The 20,346-nt window shown below is 34.1% G+C and overlaps 2 protein-coding genes across 2 annotated transcripts; one reads left to right on the forward strand and one right to left on the reverse strand.

Moving 5' to 3' along the window:
- Window positions 1–271: 271 nt before the first annotated feature.
- On the reverse strand, window positions 272–19,929 carry LOC129308282 (uncharacterized). The gene is made up of 4 exons (XM_054949354.1): window positions 19,717–19,929; window positions 19,452–19,607; window positions 18,491–18,586; window positions 272–545 (listed from the first exon to the last, which is right to left on the reverse strand). The coding sequence occupies exons 1-4, from the start codon at window positions 19,927–19,929 to the stop codon at window positions 480–482; spliced, it is 531 nt and encodes a 176-aa protein (XP_054805329.1). The 3' UTR covers window positions 272–479.
- On the forward strand, window positions 503–1,748 carry LOC129307848 (uncharacterized). Its single transcript, XM_054948776.1, has 2 exons — window positions 503–1,060; window positions 1,174–1,748. Exons 1-2 carry the CDS (start codon window positions 665–667, stop codon window positions 1,222–1,224), a joined length of 447 nt encoding a protein of 148 aa, XP_054804751.1. The 5' UTR covers window positions 503–664; the 3' UTR covers window positions 1,225–1,748.
- Window positions 19,930–20,346: the final 417 nt, after the last annotated feature.

Consider the following 20,346-nt stretch of genomic DNA (forward strand, 5'->3'; position numbering starts at 1 on the left):
AATTACATGAATAGTTAATCACATCCCAAGTTAGGAATATTAGCCATATTTTATTTTATTACATTTCACAGTCGCGCTCAATTTAAAATCCATATGAATCCAGAAAGGTAAGTCTACAAGTAAAGAGCTCTTAGGTTTGTTCTTGGTTCTCTCACTTGGGTTGCACGCTGAGAGTTTCATAGAGATCGATAGCAATGGCCTCTGGAAACAACCTCCGGATCGCCTCACCGACAGGCTTGCATGTGAAGGAGGTAAGCTGAATAAGAAAAAAAAAGGTAGCTCCTCTTCTGAGACTGAAGCCAAAGCTGACAGTGTTATGTCAAAAGCCTCTGTTTCTTCGGAGGAATTTCCTGCCTTAGCCAGGAAGCAAGGCACCAAGGGTTGTATTGCAAAACACAATAATGAATCTGATTCCACAACAAAGCCCAGCTTTTCCTATAAAGCTTCTCTCTTAGGCTTCAATGGTGTCGCCAATGATGCTAAGCCTCCTGTGGAAGATGACATATTGCTTGGAGATTCCTAAAAAACGTGGGCAGTACCAAAACCTACGGAAGAGATCAAGAAATTAGCTGAGATCTATCCTTTTATTCCCTTCTCAAATGAGGAATTTCAAGAGTGGTGCCTTCCTTGGAATGATGATATTGTTCTCACGGTATTAAGTAAGATGATACCCAAAAACCTTAAGGGTTGCCTGACTTGCATCTGGGGATTCTTGGCCTTCAATCTAGCTGACCTTCCTAACAATTATTTCGTGGTTTGTTTCACTGATAAAGATTCTAGGAAGGAGCATTGTAAAAAAACTTTGCTCGAAAGCCCTTGGTTGTTTGCAGGTTACTGTGTTGCTATTCAAAAATGGACTCCCTACTTTGATCCGATGAATAATCCTTTAAGAAGGATGATTGTGTGGGTAAGAATCCCTAAAATCCCCATGCATGACTACAACCAACTTTTTCTTATGAAGCTTGGGGAGATGATTGGCAAACCTATTAAGGTCGATATGAATACTGTCTCGGAGATTGCTCAGGTTGATAAAGAAAATGATCGTGGCAGATTAGCCAGAGTATGCTTCGAAATTGACCTCCAGAAAAAGCTTGTACCTCATGTTATTTTTGGTAATATGATACTTAATATTGAATATGAAGTTATTGGCCTTATTTGTTTCTTTTGCGGTAGATATGGCACCAGGAAGGAAGTTTGCCCATGGAAGAATGCTTTATTGCATGATGATAACCATAAACATATGGAAGGTCATGATGAACTTGTTCCTCAACATAGAACGACGGTGCTTGCTTCGGCGTCCGGAGATGCGTTCGGAATTTGAATGCTTGGCCCTAACATGTAAAAACCTCAGTTCTAGAGATGTCCCAAAAATCGTCCAGCTCAGAGCGAGTAGGGAAGCAATTCTAAGTCAATGCGAAAAGTGGATGTCTAGAGCTTGTGTCGCATTATGCGGCTTTAGCAAACATAGAATTCTAAGTCAACGTGTCATGTGGTGTGCGTTTAGACTTCTTGGAATAGTTTAAGTGTGAAAAAGGAGTGAGTTTAGTTTTAGGTGGCTAACATTTTTATGTGTCATTGATTTAAAATGCAACTAGTGCCATTAGCTAGCTTATTATCTAAGCTTTCTATGAACACTTAGGTCAATCATAATAAAACATTGGACAAAAGTTTGGGGAGTGTCAAGAGTTTACTCTTGGTACTATGGTTTGATAGCATTGATGCTGCCATTATTCTGCAGTTCACCACGACAGATGGTGACTTTGCTGCATCACGTGATGTGTCATTGGCTGTGGTAGATATCCTCGAACTTGTTAGGTTCGATGAATAGGCTTTTTGGCCATGGCTAACAAGTCTGTTTTGGGAAAATAATGTTCAAAGATTTTTAATAGTTTGGTGATATTTCATGCTTCCAAAAACTTTGCAAACTCTAATTTGAATAATTTAGGTTTGGTCATGTTGATAGTGATACTAAAATTGAGATCCCAAAGATTTTTATGCGTTGAATTTCATTATAAGGTTTCCCATTCTTTTTGTAAACTCATAGCTTTCCAAGTTGAGTTGGTACTTGTTTATACTATTGTGTATTTTTTTAAAAAAATTATAAGTTTGGTTTTAATGACCATAGTAGGCCTTTCAACTTGTGTCCTTTCTTCTTTATTGTGATTATTTTTTTTAAACTATGAATGATTATTATTTACCATGGTATAATGACTAGGATAGTTAATTCCTAATTATTATGGTAAGGGGTGGCTTTAAGATTAAGTCTTGTGAAATTAGGTGAGTTTTACATGATCCAAGTATCAACATGCATGTAATTAAGTAATCTAGCTATAAACACCATGGACATCTCAATCCAATATTAAATAAGGATCTTGGAACATTATGCATAGTATTAAGTCTTTAGACTCTTTACACAAACACAAATGTTTCCCCTCATATATGTATATGTATATATATACACCCAAGACTTGCAAATTCATTCATGCATCAATACTTAAATCATGCCATTAATCCAAGAGGTGAAGGTATAAGTAGCAACACATCACATCACACACTTGCACTATAGACCTTAATACCTAAACTTGAGGCCACCCCAAAAACGCTTGAGTCAACCAGTAAAGCATGCATGTGAATGATCTATAGTAAACTTATACAATATGATCTTATGTTAGCAAAAATAAAAAAAATTTCATCACACGTAAAAGTAACTAAAGTTTAAAAATCAATACTCTAGTGCTTTGCCTTGTAGGCTTTCCCCTTGTCCTTCGCTTTGTCATCTCTTGGAAAGACATAAAGTAATAGGAGTGAGATTAAACAATCTCATTAACCAAGAATTTAATGAAAGCATATTAAAGTGTGGTTTGCATCACAAGACAATTTAGTAATATATAAGTCATTCAAAGCATCACATAGTTCACAATCTTTCTTGTATACAAGTATATCAATGCTTTTTAATTAATGCGACCACCTTATGTCCTTTCTTTTATCATCTAATTGAACCATGAGCCAATAATAAGACAATTTAGTAATATATAAATCATTTAAAGAACCATATAATTCACAATCTTGCTTATATACAAGTATATCAATGCTTTATGATTAATGCAACCACCTTATATTCCTCCTTTTATCATTTAACTGAACCATAGGCTAATAACTTGTATAGAATTGACCTATATGACTTGACTAGGTCTACTTTTTAATTATGAGGGGTTTCCCAATCAAAAGCCTTCGTACTTAGTCTTGGACCATAAGTTTCCCTTACTTGAATTGCTTGACCCATACCATCCAATCCAGGATCAGTGATATTGAACATTATGCTCAACCTATGCCATAATGCTATAGAAGTCCCAAAATGCTCCAAAATCACCCTCTAGTTTGAAACCCTACTAGAGCCACTATTTACCCATTGAACAAAACCCTTAAACCTTTATTTTCTTTGATTTTTAAATAGCTAATTGAATTTAAAATTTTGGTGTGCTTACTATGAAGAATAGCCCAAAACCAATAGCATCACTTAATCTAAAAAATATGGGCCTAATCTGGACCCCTCCAAAGGCCCAATAAGCCTAATTAGCCCTCCAACCCTAACCTTTAATTAGCCTAATTAATTAATTAAGCCCTCTAAATTAATTAATTAAATAAATAAATTTTGGGATGTTACAATTCCTATCAACTAGGAGAGCAGTGAATAAGGGACACTTGATACTCATAAATTTAATAAGATGTCTTCTAAGGAGATTTGATATCTCTTGCCAATTTGTCTTCTATAGACCCTTCTCTAAATGCACTTCTTAAAACCTCTAGAAAGTAGGCTTATCCTTAAAGAAAAGTTGCCATTAATGCACCCGAAAGAAAATCATATGCATGAAATAGGTCCCCTTACCCAAGCCTGAAAAAGAATTCCCCCAAGCCTAATCATCGCGAACACTTAGTAATGGAAGGCAAATTATCTTCTGTGAGCATAACATGATTCATTCATAGCCCAAAATCACACCAAAACCCTCTTACTTTAGTCTTGGGCCTGTCGTATATGACAAACCTAATAAGGAATTAACTCGGAGGGCTGGGCTTGTGAGTTTGGCTAAGGATCCTACTAAAGGTCACCCTCCCGCTTACCTAATGTAAATCATAACTGTGCTCTCAATCTTTGTAGAATAAGTGACATTAATGGATCACAATAGTTCAAAGCCTTTTGCTTTAGATAATCCTTCCACACATGATTCTGAAAACTAGTAAGTTTCCCTTATTTGTTTAGCAATATTGTTTTATGATTATAGCAAGGTGGAATTGTAGGGGTGTAGGGGATAGGTGTAATGTCTACCTTAACATTACCACAAATTATTACCATCAATCACCACATAATGGTAATTAGGAGTTATTAAGTCCTCTTACACTTATCGTAATCACATAAGGATTAAATCAATTAAATATTTGAAATACAATTGAAAACATATGGAATCCTAAAAATCCTTCAAATATGTAGTCTGAGCTCAAAATTATTGATATTTAAAAGTTTAGGAATTATGAAATGCAAATGGGAACAAATTATAGGAAAAATATGGCTAAAAATGTCTTTTTGGCACATTCTGGCACATATTCCATGATAGGGATCCATATGTCACGGCATATGGCACAAAGTAGGTAATTTAGCCCCTGTGCCATATGCTATGGCTTACGAAAACATGATGCGACGCACATGCCATTTAATCACAGCATTTTGTTGTCATGATGATTTTTCAGGATAAATTTTAAGCTTGCGCTATTTTTACATTCAATATCCGATTGGAGTGAGTTAAGCATTCATGTATAGCTTATTCAATAATATAACTAATGGCAGAAGTTTTATTATGATATTGTATGAGAATTTTGGACATCTAAATGCTAAAAGTCAAATTCTAAAGTAAATTTAGTGCTTCTAAGTGCTCAAATCTGGCACCTTATACCATTAAGTTAACTTAAGGCTTGAACTAAATGATATTGCATAACAGGGCCAGTCTCAACATACTTACATATAATCTCCATTTGGCCAAATCATCACCACACATCCCATCTAATCACCATAACATACACTTGTATTTATATTTTAGCCTATTTCTAAAATATTTTTTGTGAAATTTCTAAGTAGACAAGTAAGGTTACCCTTAACTTGAAGTTTGAAATAATCATGAGGTTAATCAAAAAATTACCAAGTTGTGAAATTTTCAACAATAGGGATCCCAAGTTTTCACAATTTAAAACACTCCAATATACTCCAATCATTCTCAAATCAAAGTTAAAAACATATATGAAAGCATAAGATCTTAAACAAGTCAATTCATTTGCAAAATAATAGCATACAGTAAAACTGTGTGGCGAAAATAGAGGTGTGATGCAGCTCATAAAAGACGTGTCGTGGCTTGTTGCCTCTATGCCATACACCATGGTGTATTGCACGAATTTAATAGCATCTTTGCTATCATAAGATAGCTCTGGGGGTGAACTTTTGATGAGCCTCATTTCTTTGTCCGACATTCGATTGAGATGATCTAGGTATCTATATTAAGCTTTCTTATTTTACAACCAAATCATTTTTCAATAAAAAATTAGACATTCATTTCAAAACCCACTCCTTTTTCACAATAAACACAACTTGGGTGCTCAAATCATAACTCAAATGCCAAAAGCTTACATCAACCTTAGGCCACACTCAATAGACTATTATGGACTTGTGCAATGTAAAGTCCGTTATTTAATCTGAACTTTGCCATCACATTCACACACAACATAATACAATATCAGAGTAATAGTCCTTAATTTGTTTGTAAAATGTGGGATCCTGACTTCATCAAAAGCATGTTCAAATAAGAAGGCTAACGAAAGCGTAAACATAAATCTCACGACTCAGGAAGACACAACTATTTTCTAGGAAATGTGCCATGTGCCACGGCATGTACTACTAAGTATCGCGTTATGTGGTATAAAGCAACATGCCTTATTTCTCTTTGTGTCATGCGCTGTAGCGTGGCACATAATGCGTCACGGCGTATATGACAATGAATGCTACTGTCATATGATAATTTATAAGGTGAACGTCTGTTGCATTCTAATTCCACATCTAACATCCGATAGGGTGATTCAAGTGTTCATACGAATCTTATAACATATTTTTTTCTGATAAGATAAGTTTGGACTCGATCCAAAGGCTCAATCTAAAATTGAACACTTGAGTATAAAAAGTTATTTTTTCTTTCAAAATTTACACCTTAAGTGTTCAATTATCATTCCTTACCTATTAGACCACTTTAGGCCTTGAACCAAGTTTGAAAAGACTACATACACCTGTTTAACACATCAAATCACATATATAACATTAATTACTCATTTTGACTTCTCAATGCCATATTACACATTTGTAGACTTATATAAGGCACGATACATATAACTATATACACTTATATACTTGTTCTACTTCAGTCATCCAACTTCCTCATATGGGGCAAAGCCTTACCATATGGTTAGAAATCACAAATATACTCGACTCTTGTAAATGGGGCTAAGTCTCACCATTTAGTCAAGTTCACACATATACACATAGTTCCACATAATAAAATCACATCCAATAAAAGTGGAACAAGTTATACAATAACATACACTTGCTTGATTGGCATCTAGACCTACCCACGTACTCACTACTGTGGTATTACCAGTGAGATGTAACATCATATATACAAGCAAGTTTTCAACCATAAATCATATGCACATTCACATATTCATATTCACATACACTTATTCATCTTAGTTGACAACTCAAATATCTAACTATAACTTTATACATTCATTACATATAAGTAGTCACACTACTATCAATTGAGGCTACTTTTTTCTTGCTTCCTTTCCCAGCCTTTTCATGCTCTCTTTACTTGTGTATAAAGATAATAGAGTGAGGCATATGCCCCAATAACTTGGATATAACTTCAAATATCGGTTAGTAAGTAAAATCATAAATAAGAGATAAAGTAATATCATTTCAACAACAGTATAAGTACACATGCACTCAATATCATTTTCTTTCATGGTTATACTCATACACTCTTAGTTTTGCATAGCGGAGCAAGCTTTACGCTCGAACTAGGATTTCCAGCCTTACACGAAACAGAGCCTACTAAACCTCTATTTCAAATTAGGTATCCTCATCGTGTATGGGTGGTCTCTTGAGTCTCACTTACTAGAGCATTCTCAACAATTAGACTATCAAGACTTTCTAGCCTTACACAGAGTAGGATCATGACCCTTTACCTTAGTTTAAGGTACACTTGTAGATCATTCTCCTATGTCCTTCCTGGCAAAATCAAGCTCTATGCTCAAGACATTTAGGATCTCCTAGGTCCTTTTTAGCAAAGTTAAGTTGTATGCTTAAGATCTTCAGGACTTCTTATCCTTGCACAGAGTAGGGTCCTGACTCCCTACCCTAGTCCAAGGTATATCACGGATGTAATGCACATGTCTATGTATATATCTCATCTCATACATTTCGCACATTACTTATTCACTCGCATGCATATTCCTTTCACAATATTGCTACTTTATTAATTAATATCACAATTGATACGGTTATACAAAATACTTATAAATAATTTCACAAACAAACAAGTATAAGGGTTACTCCAGTTACCTTTTTCCCCTTCTTACTAAGGGTACCAATCACATTAAGCTCTTAAAAGTATAGATTCTCATGAGTAACATCATAAATTCTCAATTTACACCATAAAATGTCCCTCAGTAATTCCTGAACATCCTATATAGGCATTGATTTGGCTAAATTGAATCTCTTAACATACAAAACAATTCAACTAGCACCTTTTGAATTCATATAGTCCATTGTCTATAGTCTTTAGACCTACAGGCTATTCAAATAACCATAACACCCTCCTAACTGATTTATTTACTAATTTACACTTTTTGACCTAGTTCTTTTAGCTAATTTAAGCCTATATCCTTAGAGTTCAACTATTAAACTCTAAACCAGTTGTAAAACTTTAGTTTCACATTTAAAAGCCCTTTTTAAACCTTTCCCTTATATTATAACTCCTTAAAACTTCTTAATTCAATTTTTTTTACTAACCAAACTTAAGGAAAATAGGATAGAAATGTAGCTTAGGGCTGTATGATACTTAACTGACAAGTCAATAGTTGAAGCAAACTTTCGAGCTCCGCAAATCAATGCCCTAATAGAGCTAAGCTTTCTCTCCTCTTCAGATGTGTTTTCTCTTCCTTCCTCTTTTATTTTCATGAGTTAAGACTTAGCTCTTAAGTAAAAATTTATACCATGTGCCGCAGTACATGTAACACCCACCATGGTGCGTGGCACAGTGAGGTTAATCTCACTTATGCTCGCGTGTTATGTTCTAAATTGATATTCTGCCATTCAATCATATAACCATACCAACCAGTTAACAACATGTATTAGTCCAAAACCCAAAACCATAATTAATCAACTAATTACTAATCTACCCTTGATTAGCAAAGTTCCTAGATTCAAATTTAGGATGTTACATGCAATACACTACAACTAACTAATAATGTATAAAGCACAATTCCAATGTTTAATCCCTTGAATACAAAAACATACAAGGAAGCAAAATTCTCATAAATTCACATAATAATCATCCTAATCATTCATTTACATTACTCCTTACTTGTACTAATTTTTAACCCTATATACATAATATCTTTATAGTATAAACATCCCAAGGCACAAAATATACATTCAAATCATTTTCAACAATAGGGCAAGTAGTCAAAATGAATCACATATTGTCCTAGTTGGCAAGTCACAAATCAAAATATACATAATTAAACTATGAGGCCTATTAGTAAGATTGACATAAAATCCTATGCCTTCAGTCATGTTCCTCGATCTTGGTCTAATAAGCTAACCCTTATAATATTGAAGAATGAGGGATGAATACAACCACTTAGTAACTAAGGTCAATCTAGCCTAAAAAATTACATATCAATTAATTATAAATGCAAATGGTAATGAGAATTCTTTTCGCAACTAGTATATATATATTTCAAAGGTTGCCTCGACCACAACACTAACAATCATGTGACTGGCCATAAACATATATCATCTCACACATATAGTTAATAATGGGTATATAAGGCAGCAATAATAGCAATCATATGCCCTTATCAAAACACACTGGATCACAATAATGAGAATCATATGGTTAGAATATGAAATGCATGACTAATGCAACTTTATACTCTCTTGACTCATGAGGAGATACCTAGCCAAGGCTACCTTACCCACTTGTGATCCATAATTTTCTCCAATACGAACAACCATAGGGTGTTATACCCCTAATCTAGCCTTCTCATGAGTCGGTAAAGACTAGTTAGGTTTGAGTTCCTAAAAGAACAAGTGGGATAGTCTCTAATCAATGTAGGACAATAGCTAATTCTCCATTCCAACAATTGACAGCCGGACGACTTAAGATTCTAATAATAAGGCATCATTCCTATGTGGATTTAATGCTATTCTTTTTACCTAGGAAAATTATAAATGATCATGCTATATATACATTAACACATAGTATGAAAAACTATTGACAACCATCATATTATATCATACTCATCACAAAACCATCTCCATCATAGTTGTAAAATCTCATCATACATCATCATATTCATATATATATATATATGCATGTTTCTATTCAATAACATCATTAACACATTTCAAACATACATATCATTTTTCATTATCTTACTAATATATTTTCATACACAACACAAAACTTTCCAAACTTTACATCGAATATGAGTTTATGACATTAATGAGTTTCAAATCATTCCTTTTAACATATAATTAACTAATACATAAAAGAATAGACTAAATTTTTTTCAGTTATCTCAAACCTTTGAAAGGTTAAAGATTTACCCCTCAAAACATAAACTTCTAAACCTCTTTTTAAGCATGAATGGTGCCAAATTGGTTAGTCTACAATTCAACCACAAGGATAATCATTAATATCCTTATTTGAAAACACTCTATTTCATCATTCCCAACTCATTAAAATCACTAAGTCACTTTTAAATGTACTCATGTAGTTTACTAAGTTTCTTTAGCTCATATTATCATTAATGAACCATTAAATCATCATTAATGGCCATTAAATACTCCTAACAACTCTCATGATGACCTAAATTCAGACATTAATGGTCCTTACCAACCAAAAACTTGTCAAATCATTAACACTAGGTTTAAATAACCTAAACTACTCTCATTCAGTCTATTTTAGTTAATGGGTTTGAACCCATAGCTCATATAGACCAAAAATTACTTTTTCTATTCCAACCCTAATTCAAATCTTCATGAAAATGGAAGAGAAAGGGAGGACAAGAGTTTAGAAACCTTATTGTAGGTGTAGGATGGCTTGGAATTACTCCACAACCTTCTAATTGCAAACCTTAGCAGAGAAAATCATCAATCCTTTATCCCTCTTTGTTTCTTTTTCTTTCTTTCCAACTCTGTCGCAACTATTTCTAAAGATTTTCAACCATGGGTCACGACATATGGCACAAAAAGGTCTCTCCTTTATAGATGAATACTTGTGCATGATGGTAGATGTGTTGCATGCTGTGATATATGGCACAGAAACTCCTTCTTTAAATTTCCCCTATGTGATACCTGAGTGACCCAACTTCACTTTAGGCTCCAATTTAGGATTGAAACCACAACCAAAATCACTTGTTAAACCCCTTTGACCACACACCACATCAATATACTTAATTGCCCTAATTAATCAAATTTAAATTTCTAGGATGTTCCATTCTCTCCAAACTTACACATTAGGCTAAAATACCATAATATACAATACAAGTGCAATTCAACCTTATATGCGTCATACCAACTTAGCGCTTGTACTATTTCTTTGACCCTTACACATGTATCCTAAAACAAACATTTCTAGGTTAAAATGTCAATTACATAACTCATGCAAGCACCATGCAAAACATGAAATTCCTAATTAGCAATCATATAATTACATATACATTCATGTGCACAAAACTCAACATAAGTATATTACTAATAGTAGACTTGCTACTCTTTGTCAATTCTTTTCCTTGTCTCCTCTCCATCTCTAATCTCTTAAAAAGTAACCATGAGGTAAGATAAAAATTTTAGTAACTAGGATAATCTATATTACTTCTTAACATGCAAAACTATAAAGAGTAATCTTAACATATATTTAATCACATGTACATGCAATAAATCATAACACTACTATAAAATGTATGATAATGACTTTCATTTGAATCTTCCTTACTTTTGACTGAATCTATAGGTTTTACTATTAGATCAACCCATCTTGGCTAATTTGCCTACTTTAAGTGAAGGATTGCTAGTCAAAGGCTCTTTGTCACTTATGGATAACAGATTCCTTTAATACCATAATTAGGGTGCTGTATACATAGATCCACCCAAACCTCTTTAAGGGACACCATGTATCCTTCGATCTCTGAACCTATTCAAAAATGCAAAGTATAGAATATAACTATTCATGTGTCTATGAAGCAGTTAGGACCATATGGATTTATCACCAAATTTCTCCTCTCAAGGTGAACTCCCACCCAAGTCATGATTTTCACCTTTTATGTATTATGATATCACAACTAGATCATACATATAAAGTCACCACATAACCACATAATTCCACCATACATTTAGATAGGTACTAATCATCCCATATTTATCAACTAGTATTATTTTACCCGATATTTTTTTTTGAAAACATGTCATGATGTGCTTTTAAAAATCATATATATAACAAATGTTTAGAACTCCTACTCAATTCACAATTTACCATATAACTTTATTCTTTTTCAAAAACTTCTTAATTTTGTCAAACACGTACACACACATATAAATTATCTAATATGCACATGCCATCCATCTGTAAACAACTTTACTAGCTAATAAATAACTAGATTATCATGTTACCTCAATCCTTTTAGCATAAAAAGGGTTACACATGGCCAATGCAAGCTCTTACTTCTTCCTTACCCTTGAGGAAGTCTTAACTACTAAAATCTACAATATAAAGCACTATATGTTAGTTTATTAACTCAACATAAGTATTTATTAGCTAAATTTCACTAAAACCCATAACTTTTAATAGTTGAGTTATTGAAAGTTACAACCAGCTCACCCCATCTCTTTTACTTCCCTTTTAACTAAATCATGCCTTTAATTAACTTGTACCACTTCAAAACCCTCAAATTTAGTTAAGGTTTAATCAAATTCTAACCTACAACTACTACACTTCACAAAACCATTTGCCCCAAGTTTGAGAAACTTAGATTAAGCGATTGAAATCACATGCAAGCCTTTAATCATAGATCCCTAGCTTCTCTAACTTATATCAACTCTTTTCACTTTCAAATCTCTTGAAAAACAAAATAGAGAGGTAGAAGAGAGTAATAGGAAGCTTACGTAAAAGTTTAAAGGTCTAAATTATCTTCCAAGTTCACCCAAATTGAAGCCCTAGCAGAACATATCTTTTTTTCTTTTGAGCTCCCAAAACACAAGCTTTCGTTTTGATTTCTCAAACTAATTTTTGCACTTCTTAATGCTGAAACCAGGCCATGTGTTGTAGTGTGTTTGTACAAGTCACGACATATGGCACAATGAGCAAATTCTTTGCCTCATGCTATTCGAACCTGATTTAATTCAACTTCCATCCTAACTCAATCTTTAAGCTATCCATGATCTAAAATGTCAATTAATAACCTGAAAACATGATTAACTTAATTAATATACTAATTTATTAATTTACCCTTAATTGAAAATTAGATTTTTGAATTAAAACTTGGGATATTACAGTAGGAATTTCTCTCATCCTTAAAGATATTGCTTCTAAATATCATGTGGATATTTTTTATCTCTTTAAAACTCATATGAGTAGTTTAAGGCAAACACTGTAATCCGTAAATTGGGATTCTTGAATTGGCTATGAGTGATAGCTACTAGGTTTTTAGGTAGTACATGGTGTTTGTGGAATGATGATATAGTGAAAGTAGATTATGTCTCTACAACCACCCAACTTCTTTATTATAGGATTATGAATCTACAATCTCAGCATTCGTCTTTTATATCCTTTATTTATGGGGAAAACTCTTACATCAAAAAGAGACAACTCTAGGACTATATTTCCGTTATTACCTTAGTTATGACAGATCCCTAGATCCTTGTAAGGGATTTTAATGCAAGAAGGGAATCTTCTATTCTAGTCTCAAATTGACTGGACTTCTATTTAAGATTTTAATATTGCATCTTCAACCTTGAATTTCTTGTCATAAGGGACATCTTTACTTAGGAATGAGACTGTATTAAAGAAAGACTTGATCGATCTTTTTGTAATAGCTTTTGGTCGTCCATTTACCCCTCTGTAAAAGTCTCACACCTTCTCAAATTCAAATCCGATCATGGGTCACCTTGATTTCTGAGACTATTCACCCATTAACTCATAAATGTCAAAAGCACTTTAGAAATAATGTGACTTGGGTTGCGGAAAAGACTTTCGAGATATTGTTAAAAAATCTTGGCCTCATAATAACTAGCTAGATGGTGTTCAATTTTTCTCCTATGAGGCAATTAATCCCTAACAAAAAATGCTAGATTGTTAAATGTCTTGAAGGGATTGATACAGCTAAGAGAGCTAATAATGCAGATGGACTCTTTAAATTGGAAAAATCCTTATGGAAAAAGTATAATAAATTGGTAGCACAAGAGAAATTAATTTGGTGGAAAAAATCAACGCTAAATTGGCTTTAGTTTGGTGAAAAAAAAATACTAAATTCTTCTACTTTTTGGTAAATTTTAGAAGAAACAAAAACCGTATGGAAGTTCTTCTCAATGGTCAAGGGGTTTGGATTTAGGATCAAAGTTTGTTAAAGGATATGGCTTTAAAGATCTATAAAGATTTGTATAGGAAGGATAATAATATTTAGAGTACTAAATTTCCTACCTCATTCCCTCTTCTTAGTAATAAAGCCTTAAACATGATTTAATAGGATATTACTAAGGTCAAAATAAAAAATGCTACTTTCTCCATGGGTGCTTTTAAAGCACAAGGACCCGACGATCTCCAACCATACTTCTTCCAAACTCAATAGGATTTAATTGGAAATTAAATGTATAGATTAATTAGAGAGGTGTTTAATGATCTAGCTAGGTTAAAGGACCTCAATCATACCGATATTATTTTTCTTCCAAAAGTCAACAGGCCTACCTTAATGAAGGAATTTTGCTTTATCTCTCTTTGTAATGTGAGCATCAAAATCATTATCAAAAGTATTGTGAATGAGAGGTCGCCTTAGGTATCTCATTGACTCTCAGTAATACATATTCATTACTAATCGGCATAGTAGTGATAATGTGATCTTGGCACAAGAAGCTATCCATACTATAAGGACTAAAAGGAATAGAAAAGGGTACATTGCTTTAAAAGTTGACCTTGAGAAAGCCTTTGACTGCATTGATTGGGATTTTATCTGATCCACTTTGGAAAGCATAGGATTCAAGAATGACTTTATTCATCTCATTATGTATTCCATCACCACTTGCTTTATAAAAATTCTTTAAAATGGTGAGGAAACTTCTTCTTTTCAGCCAACTCAAGGTGTTAAGTAAGGCAACCCACTTAGTCTTTATTTATTTGTTCTTTGCATAGAAAGACTTAGGCATTCATTATTGATTTTATCTTTCCTAAATGTTGGAAACCTCTTAAGTTTTTGGCTAACGGACCTCACATCTCTCATTTGTTCTTTGTGAACGATCTTATCCTCTTTGCTGAAGCCTTTCTTGATCAAGTTGATCTTATTAAAGACACTATAAGGCATTTTTGCATTGCCATTGGCGATATAGTCAATTTGCAAAAATCAAAATTGTTTTGTTCTCCTCACATTAGTGTCAATTAGGCTCTTGAATTCAGCCAGCATTTGAGCATGGAATTGACTTTGAATCTTGAGAAATACCTTGGTGTTCATCTTCTACATGGTAGGCTTACTAAGAGTCTTCTCACACCCATCACTCTTAAAATAAAATAAAAATTATCTATATGGAAAGGAAAGTTCCTTAACTTGGTTGGCAGATCTACTCTAATGAAAGCTATTCCTAGTGAAATACCAAATCATCTCATGCAAACAATGTTGCTGTCTAAGGGAGTTATAAATGATATTGAGAAGCTGTGTGGGAAATTCTTTTAGAATGAATACAATGACTTTAGAAATATCTTGAGTGTTTGCAAGTCAAATGTCTTAAGACTAAATACAGATGGAACGAGGAGACAATAAGTCCACTTAAGAAATGTGAGGGGGTATTTTATACATATTTATGTATTATTTGTACTCTTATGATGATTATTTAATGCATGAATTTAAGATAAAATTAAATAAAATACCTCACCTAAAGATTTTGGCATATTTTCAAAAAAAAGGAGATAAAATAACATGAAAAATACCTTAAAATGTAAAGCTCAGAGTCAAAGACTAAGGAATCAAGCAAAAAATGACTCATATGTGCGTGGATGAAGCCTACATTAGTGATTTTGCATGGCCCTAGTTCATCCGCTCGTGGATGAAAAATACACGTTTCATTCAACTGTGGATGAAAATATTGACCTCCTGTGGATGAAAAACAAAATGTGAAAATGATATTTTTAAGCCAAATATCATCATATCTAATTAGATAAGGCTTGATTTGGATAGATTCTAAGCCTATGAGAGTTGAATTTATTATAAATAAACCTCTCAGAAGCCTCTCAACAACATCCAATCTCACATTTAAAAGCTAGGAGGCGTATTATGGAGCTTGAAGGATTCTTCAAAGTTGAGAGCTTTCTCTCTTCTTCTTCTTCTTCTTCTTCTTTAGATTCTATTCATGTTTTCTAGTGGGAATGTAGTTTTAACTCTACAAGTTCTCGCTGTCCATTCAGGATCGGGAGTAGCCTAATTAGCATAGATTTTGTTCTTTATTTGGTTTAAATTATTTTTTCCCTTTAAACATTGAATTTTGTCCATGAAATTTATGTTTGCTTTTATATTTATCTCTCTCATTTTAATTATTCTTTACATAAACAGTCACTCTATAGATTGTCTACGGGTAGTTTGATGAAGTAAAAGGTGACGAACTTACCTAGACATAAGGAGATAAATGTAAATAACTAAATTATGAATAATTTAACAGTTTATGGTGGCTTAGATTGCAGTTTCATGATTTATTTGGAGAGTAAAACTTAGTAAGAGCTAAATTTAACTTTAATTAAATATACCCTAACATATTGAAAAGTAATTAGGACACTTTAGAAATGGTTGTCACTATAAAAGAAGGAAAAATAATTAACTGAATTAAAATAATCTATTTAGGTCTGTAAATCTTGATCCCTAGCATTCGTTTGATTGGTTGGTTCATAGTCTTTTTTGTGTTTATCATTTTCTTATTTGCATTATTTAATTTAAATCTCTTTTCAAAACTCATTTGTTTTTATAAAATAATAAAGATCATTATCTTCTTTTGGATTCAACTCTTAAAATACTTTGAGATTTATTACTACGTCGATCTTGTGCACTTGCAAGGCCGATCAAAATGCAAGAAGGCATCAGCTACTTGGGCCAGCATCAACAAAGTCTGGGAACTCTTCATGAGTTGGCAAGAAAATTAGGAATGGATCCAATTCTAGCTTTTGTCAACCAGAGTAGTCGTGATTTCAAATCTAATTCTATGGTTAAAGATTTTCTGCTAGACAACGGTGCCTGGGGCTTACAGCGATGTTCTGCCATATTTCCCCCTCCTGCATTAAGCTGTATCATCCCTGTCAGAGCTAATCAACTAGCGCAATGGCATTTATGTCGGGAGAAATTCCTCTAATGGCACATTTTCTGTGAAAGCTGCTTACCATTTCATCAGTAAATCTGCCCATAGTCATGAGCACCAAATATGGAGAACACTATGGAAGAGTCCCTTGCTCGAGAAAACCAAAATTTTCTTATGGCAAGCATTCCAAGATAGACTACCTTTGAACTTCCTAAGAGCTCAAAGACACCTTACCAAGGATGTGCACTGCTACAACTTGTGTGAGAGAGAGGAAAACACTTGACACATTTTGAGAGATTGCAAAATTGCCTAGGAGGTGTGGAACATTATTTTTAATGCTAACAAACTTTTTTTCTGGTAATTTACAGGAATGGCTTCGGCGAAAGAGCAACACCAGTTGCTACTCAAACTGGCCCTGGATTGAAGTTTTCAACACCATAAGCTGGCTATTGTGGACTTCCTGATGTAAAGCAGTCTTTGAAGGCTCCAGCGTAATCCATACAACATTAAGCATTTATGTCTACATAAACTCATTGAAGATAATCAAGTGAACCAGTTCAAGAATCAGATTCTTCAGATAAACTGCAGATCAGAGTCCAAGTGGACTGCTCCTCCAAATGGGAAACTCAGATTTGATGTGGATGCTTATGTCACAAATGATCACCTTGGAGCACGCAATGGCGTCATTCGTAACTTTGTAGGTGACTGGTTCTTGGTTTCAAACAGAAGCTGGGTTACGTCTCATGCACCGAAGCAGAATTGTGCTCCATTGTAGCAGGTATTCAGGTGTGTTAACAACACCACTTTTCGCCCGCGTGCATGTTCACCGACTCATTGGAAGCTATGAATCTCATTTAGAGATGGGAATCCGGAACATCCTTTATGGTGGATCCACTACTACAAAATAAGTTTACAGGAGCGCTTTTTTTTTACTTTAGGGAGCGCTTTTGAAGCGCTCTCTTATCGAGCGCTCCGAAATGTATAGGAGCGCTTAAAAAAAGCGCTCTTGTATATACGCTATACGGGAGCGCTTTTCGAAAAGCGCTCCTGTAAGGGAGCTACATACGGGAGCGCTCTCTACAAGAGCGCTCCCGTATGCAACCATACCGGAGCGCTTTTATAAAGAACGCTCCCGTATGAACCATATAGGAGCGCTCCCTGGAAGAGCGCTCCTGTATGTTACTTTACAGGAGCGCTTTTCAAATGAGCGCTCCCGTATATTACTTTAATTTTTTTTAAATCAGATTTTTTGAAATTTCTCCTTTTACGTCTATTTAATAATGACAAATCATAATATCAAAAACTAATTTAAAAATAATATTAACATAAAAATTTATATACAAGAAAAGAATTTGAAACTGATACAAAAATTTTAATTTCCTAACTAACCTAGTTTAATTTCTAACAAGCCTAACAAATGAAACTATTGTTATTTTTCTAACATTGAAATCTAACTTCCTATCACAAACAGCTAATAATATATTCTGACAACTCTTTAACTAAATCTTCTATTTGCTCCATAGTAAAATACAAACATCTTACTCCAACAAAATACTACACAAGATATGAAAGTAATATATAAGGAATTAACATTATATCAACTTAATTTTAAAGTTTTTGACTTACATTTTCAGGAATGATCAACTCTTGTTGTGTGATTACTTCTCTCATAAACTTCATAACATAGTATCCACACTCCCAACCTTGTAATTGTGTAGGTACCTATAAAACAATAAAAGATGTCATTATCAAAATATGGTGGAAATAAATTCTAACTTAATTTAAAATACTTCAGCGATGAAGTTATATATATGAATCATTTCATCAAGACGGTCAACATCATATGTCCCACTATCACGATAAAATGTTGAGTAGCTCGCACTATTCCTCCAATCATTTGCATCATTCCTTGTCTCCCCATGCATGGTCCAACAAGTATAAGTTGGATCAATCCCATTACAGATTAAATGATCTTTCAATTCTATTGGCTTTACTCTTTTTCCATAGCAACATTTCAAACAAGGACATATGACTCCAAGGGGGTCTTGATCACAACAAAATGCAAATTCAATGAATTTATCCACACCATCCCAATATTCTCTAGATAGTTGATTAGCCGACATCCACTTATGATCCATATCACTAATATGATTATCAAAATTCAATAAACAAAAGACTTAGATTTCTATAAAAAAAATTCAACAACATCTTCCTTAAAAGAAGAACCTCCCAAATGATCAAACAATCAAATTCCACAACACAATACATTTAAACTCAAAAAATTAATTCATCCAAATAAAAATTTAGTAGCATAATGCATCTAAATTCTGTCAATCAATTGTAATTTAATTAATAACAATAATCTCCCTTAAAAGTATATTTCATAAATAAAATAAAAATGTTCAAGTAGTTTCCTCAACTTTAATCTAATTATCAACTACAAATACTCCATAATTCTAATATAAATAACTCCAATTCATATATTATCTATAATATTGATTATTAAAAAAATATATATGAAATTTATTCTCAAATATATATAAATATATCAATATATTACATTATAAATTAATTATTAAAAAAATACCTTCACAGTGTAGTCTTCACGGCAGAAAACGGAAGTCTTCACGGCAGTAGCGGAGGTCTTTGCAGCGTTGCTTCCTCGGCTGTACAGCAATGACACACGGCTACAACGGAGGTCTTCACGGTGTCGCTTCCTCCGGTGTACAGCAGCCGCAAAAATCTGAAACAGCAATGTAGATCTAGAATAGTGATGCAGGAGATGGCGGTGACGGCGACGGCAGCGCAAAAACAGAGACAGATGGCGCGACATGACATAGAAATGAACAAACAGTGATGAACACTAATCTGGAACAATGAACAGCAGCAGACGATGATTTGGAACAACGAACAGCGGCGAACGACGATCTGGAACAGCGAACAGCGGCGGACGACGATCTGGAACAGTGAACAGCGACGGAAGATAGACTGATACAGCGATGATCTGGAACTCGTTGGGAACGCACAACCTCAGCAAATGAGGGAGAGATTTGAAAGAAACTCATAAATAGGAAAAAGAAAACTGACGGGAGGCAGAGAAATAAAAGACCACCTCTTCCGGAGCGCTCATTAATGAGCGCTCCGAAAGAGGTGGTCTTCCGGAGCGCTCTTCAAAGAGCGCTCCGGAAGATCTCTCTTTCGGAGCGCTCTTTGACGAGCGCTCCGGAAGAACAACTCTTTCGGAGCGTTCATTAAAAGAGCGCTCCGAAAGATGAGCTCTTTCGGAGCGCTCATTCCAAGAGCGCTCCGAAAGAGTTGATCTTCCGGAGCGCTCTTCAAAGAGCGCTCCGGAAGATAGTCTTCCGGAGCGCTTAACTACGAGCGCTCCCGAAGGTCTTTTTAAATTTTTTATAATATTCTATTTATGAGCATTATCTTATTGAAAAGCCCTGACATACAGGAGCGCTTTTCTAAAAAAGCGC

Source organism: Prosopis cineraria, unplaced genomic scaffold, assembly GCF_029017545.1.
Source record: "Prosopis cineraria cultivar Desert tree isolate PC_DT_omini unplaced genomic scaffold, ASM2901754v1 PC4, whole genome shotgun sequence".
Taxonomy (NCBI): Eukaryota; Viridiplantae; Streptophyta; class Magnoliopsida; order Fabales; family Fabaceae; genus Prosopis; species Prosopis cineraria.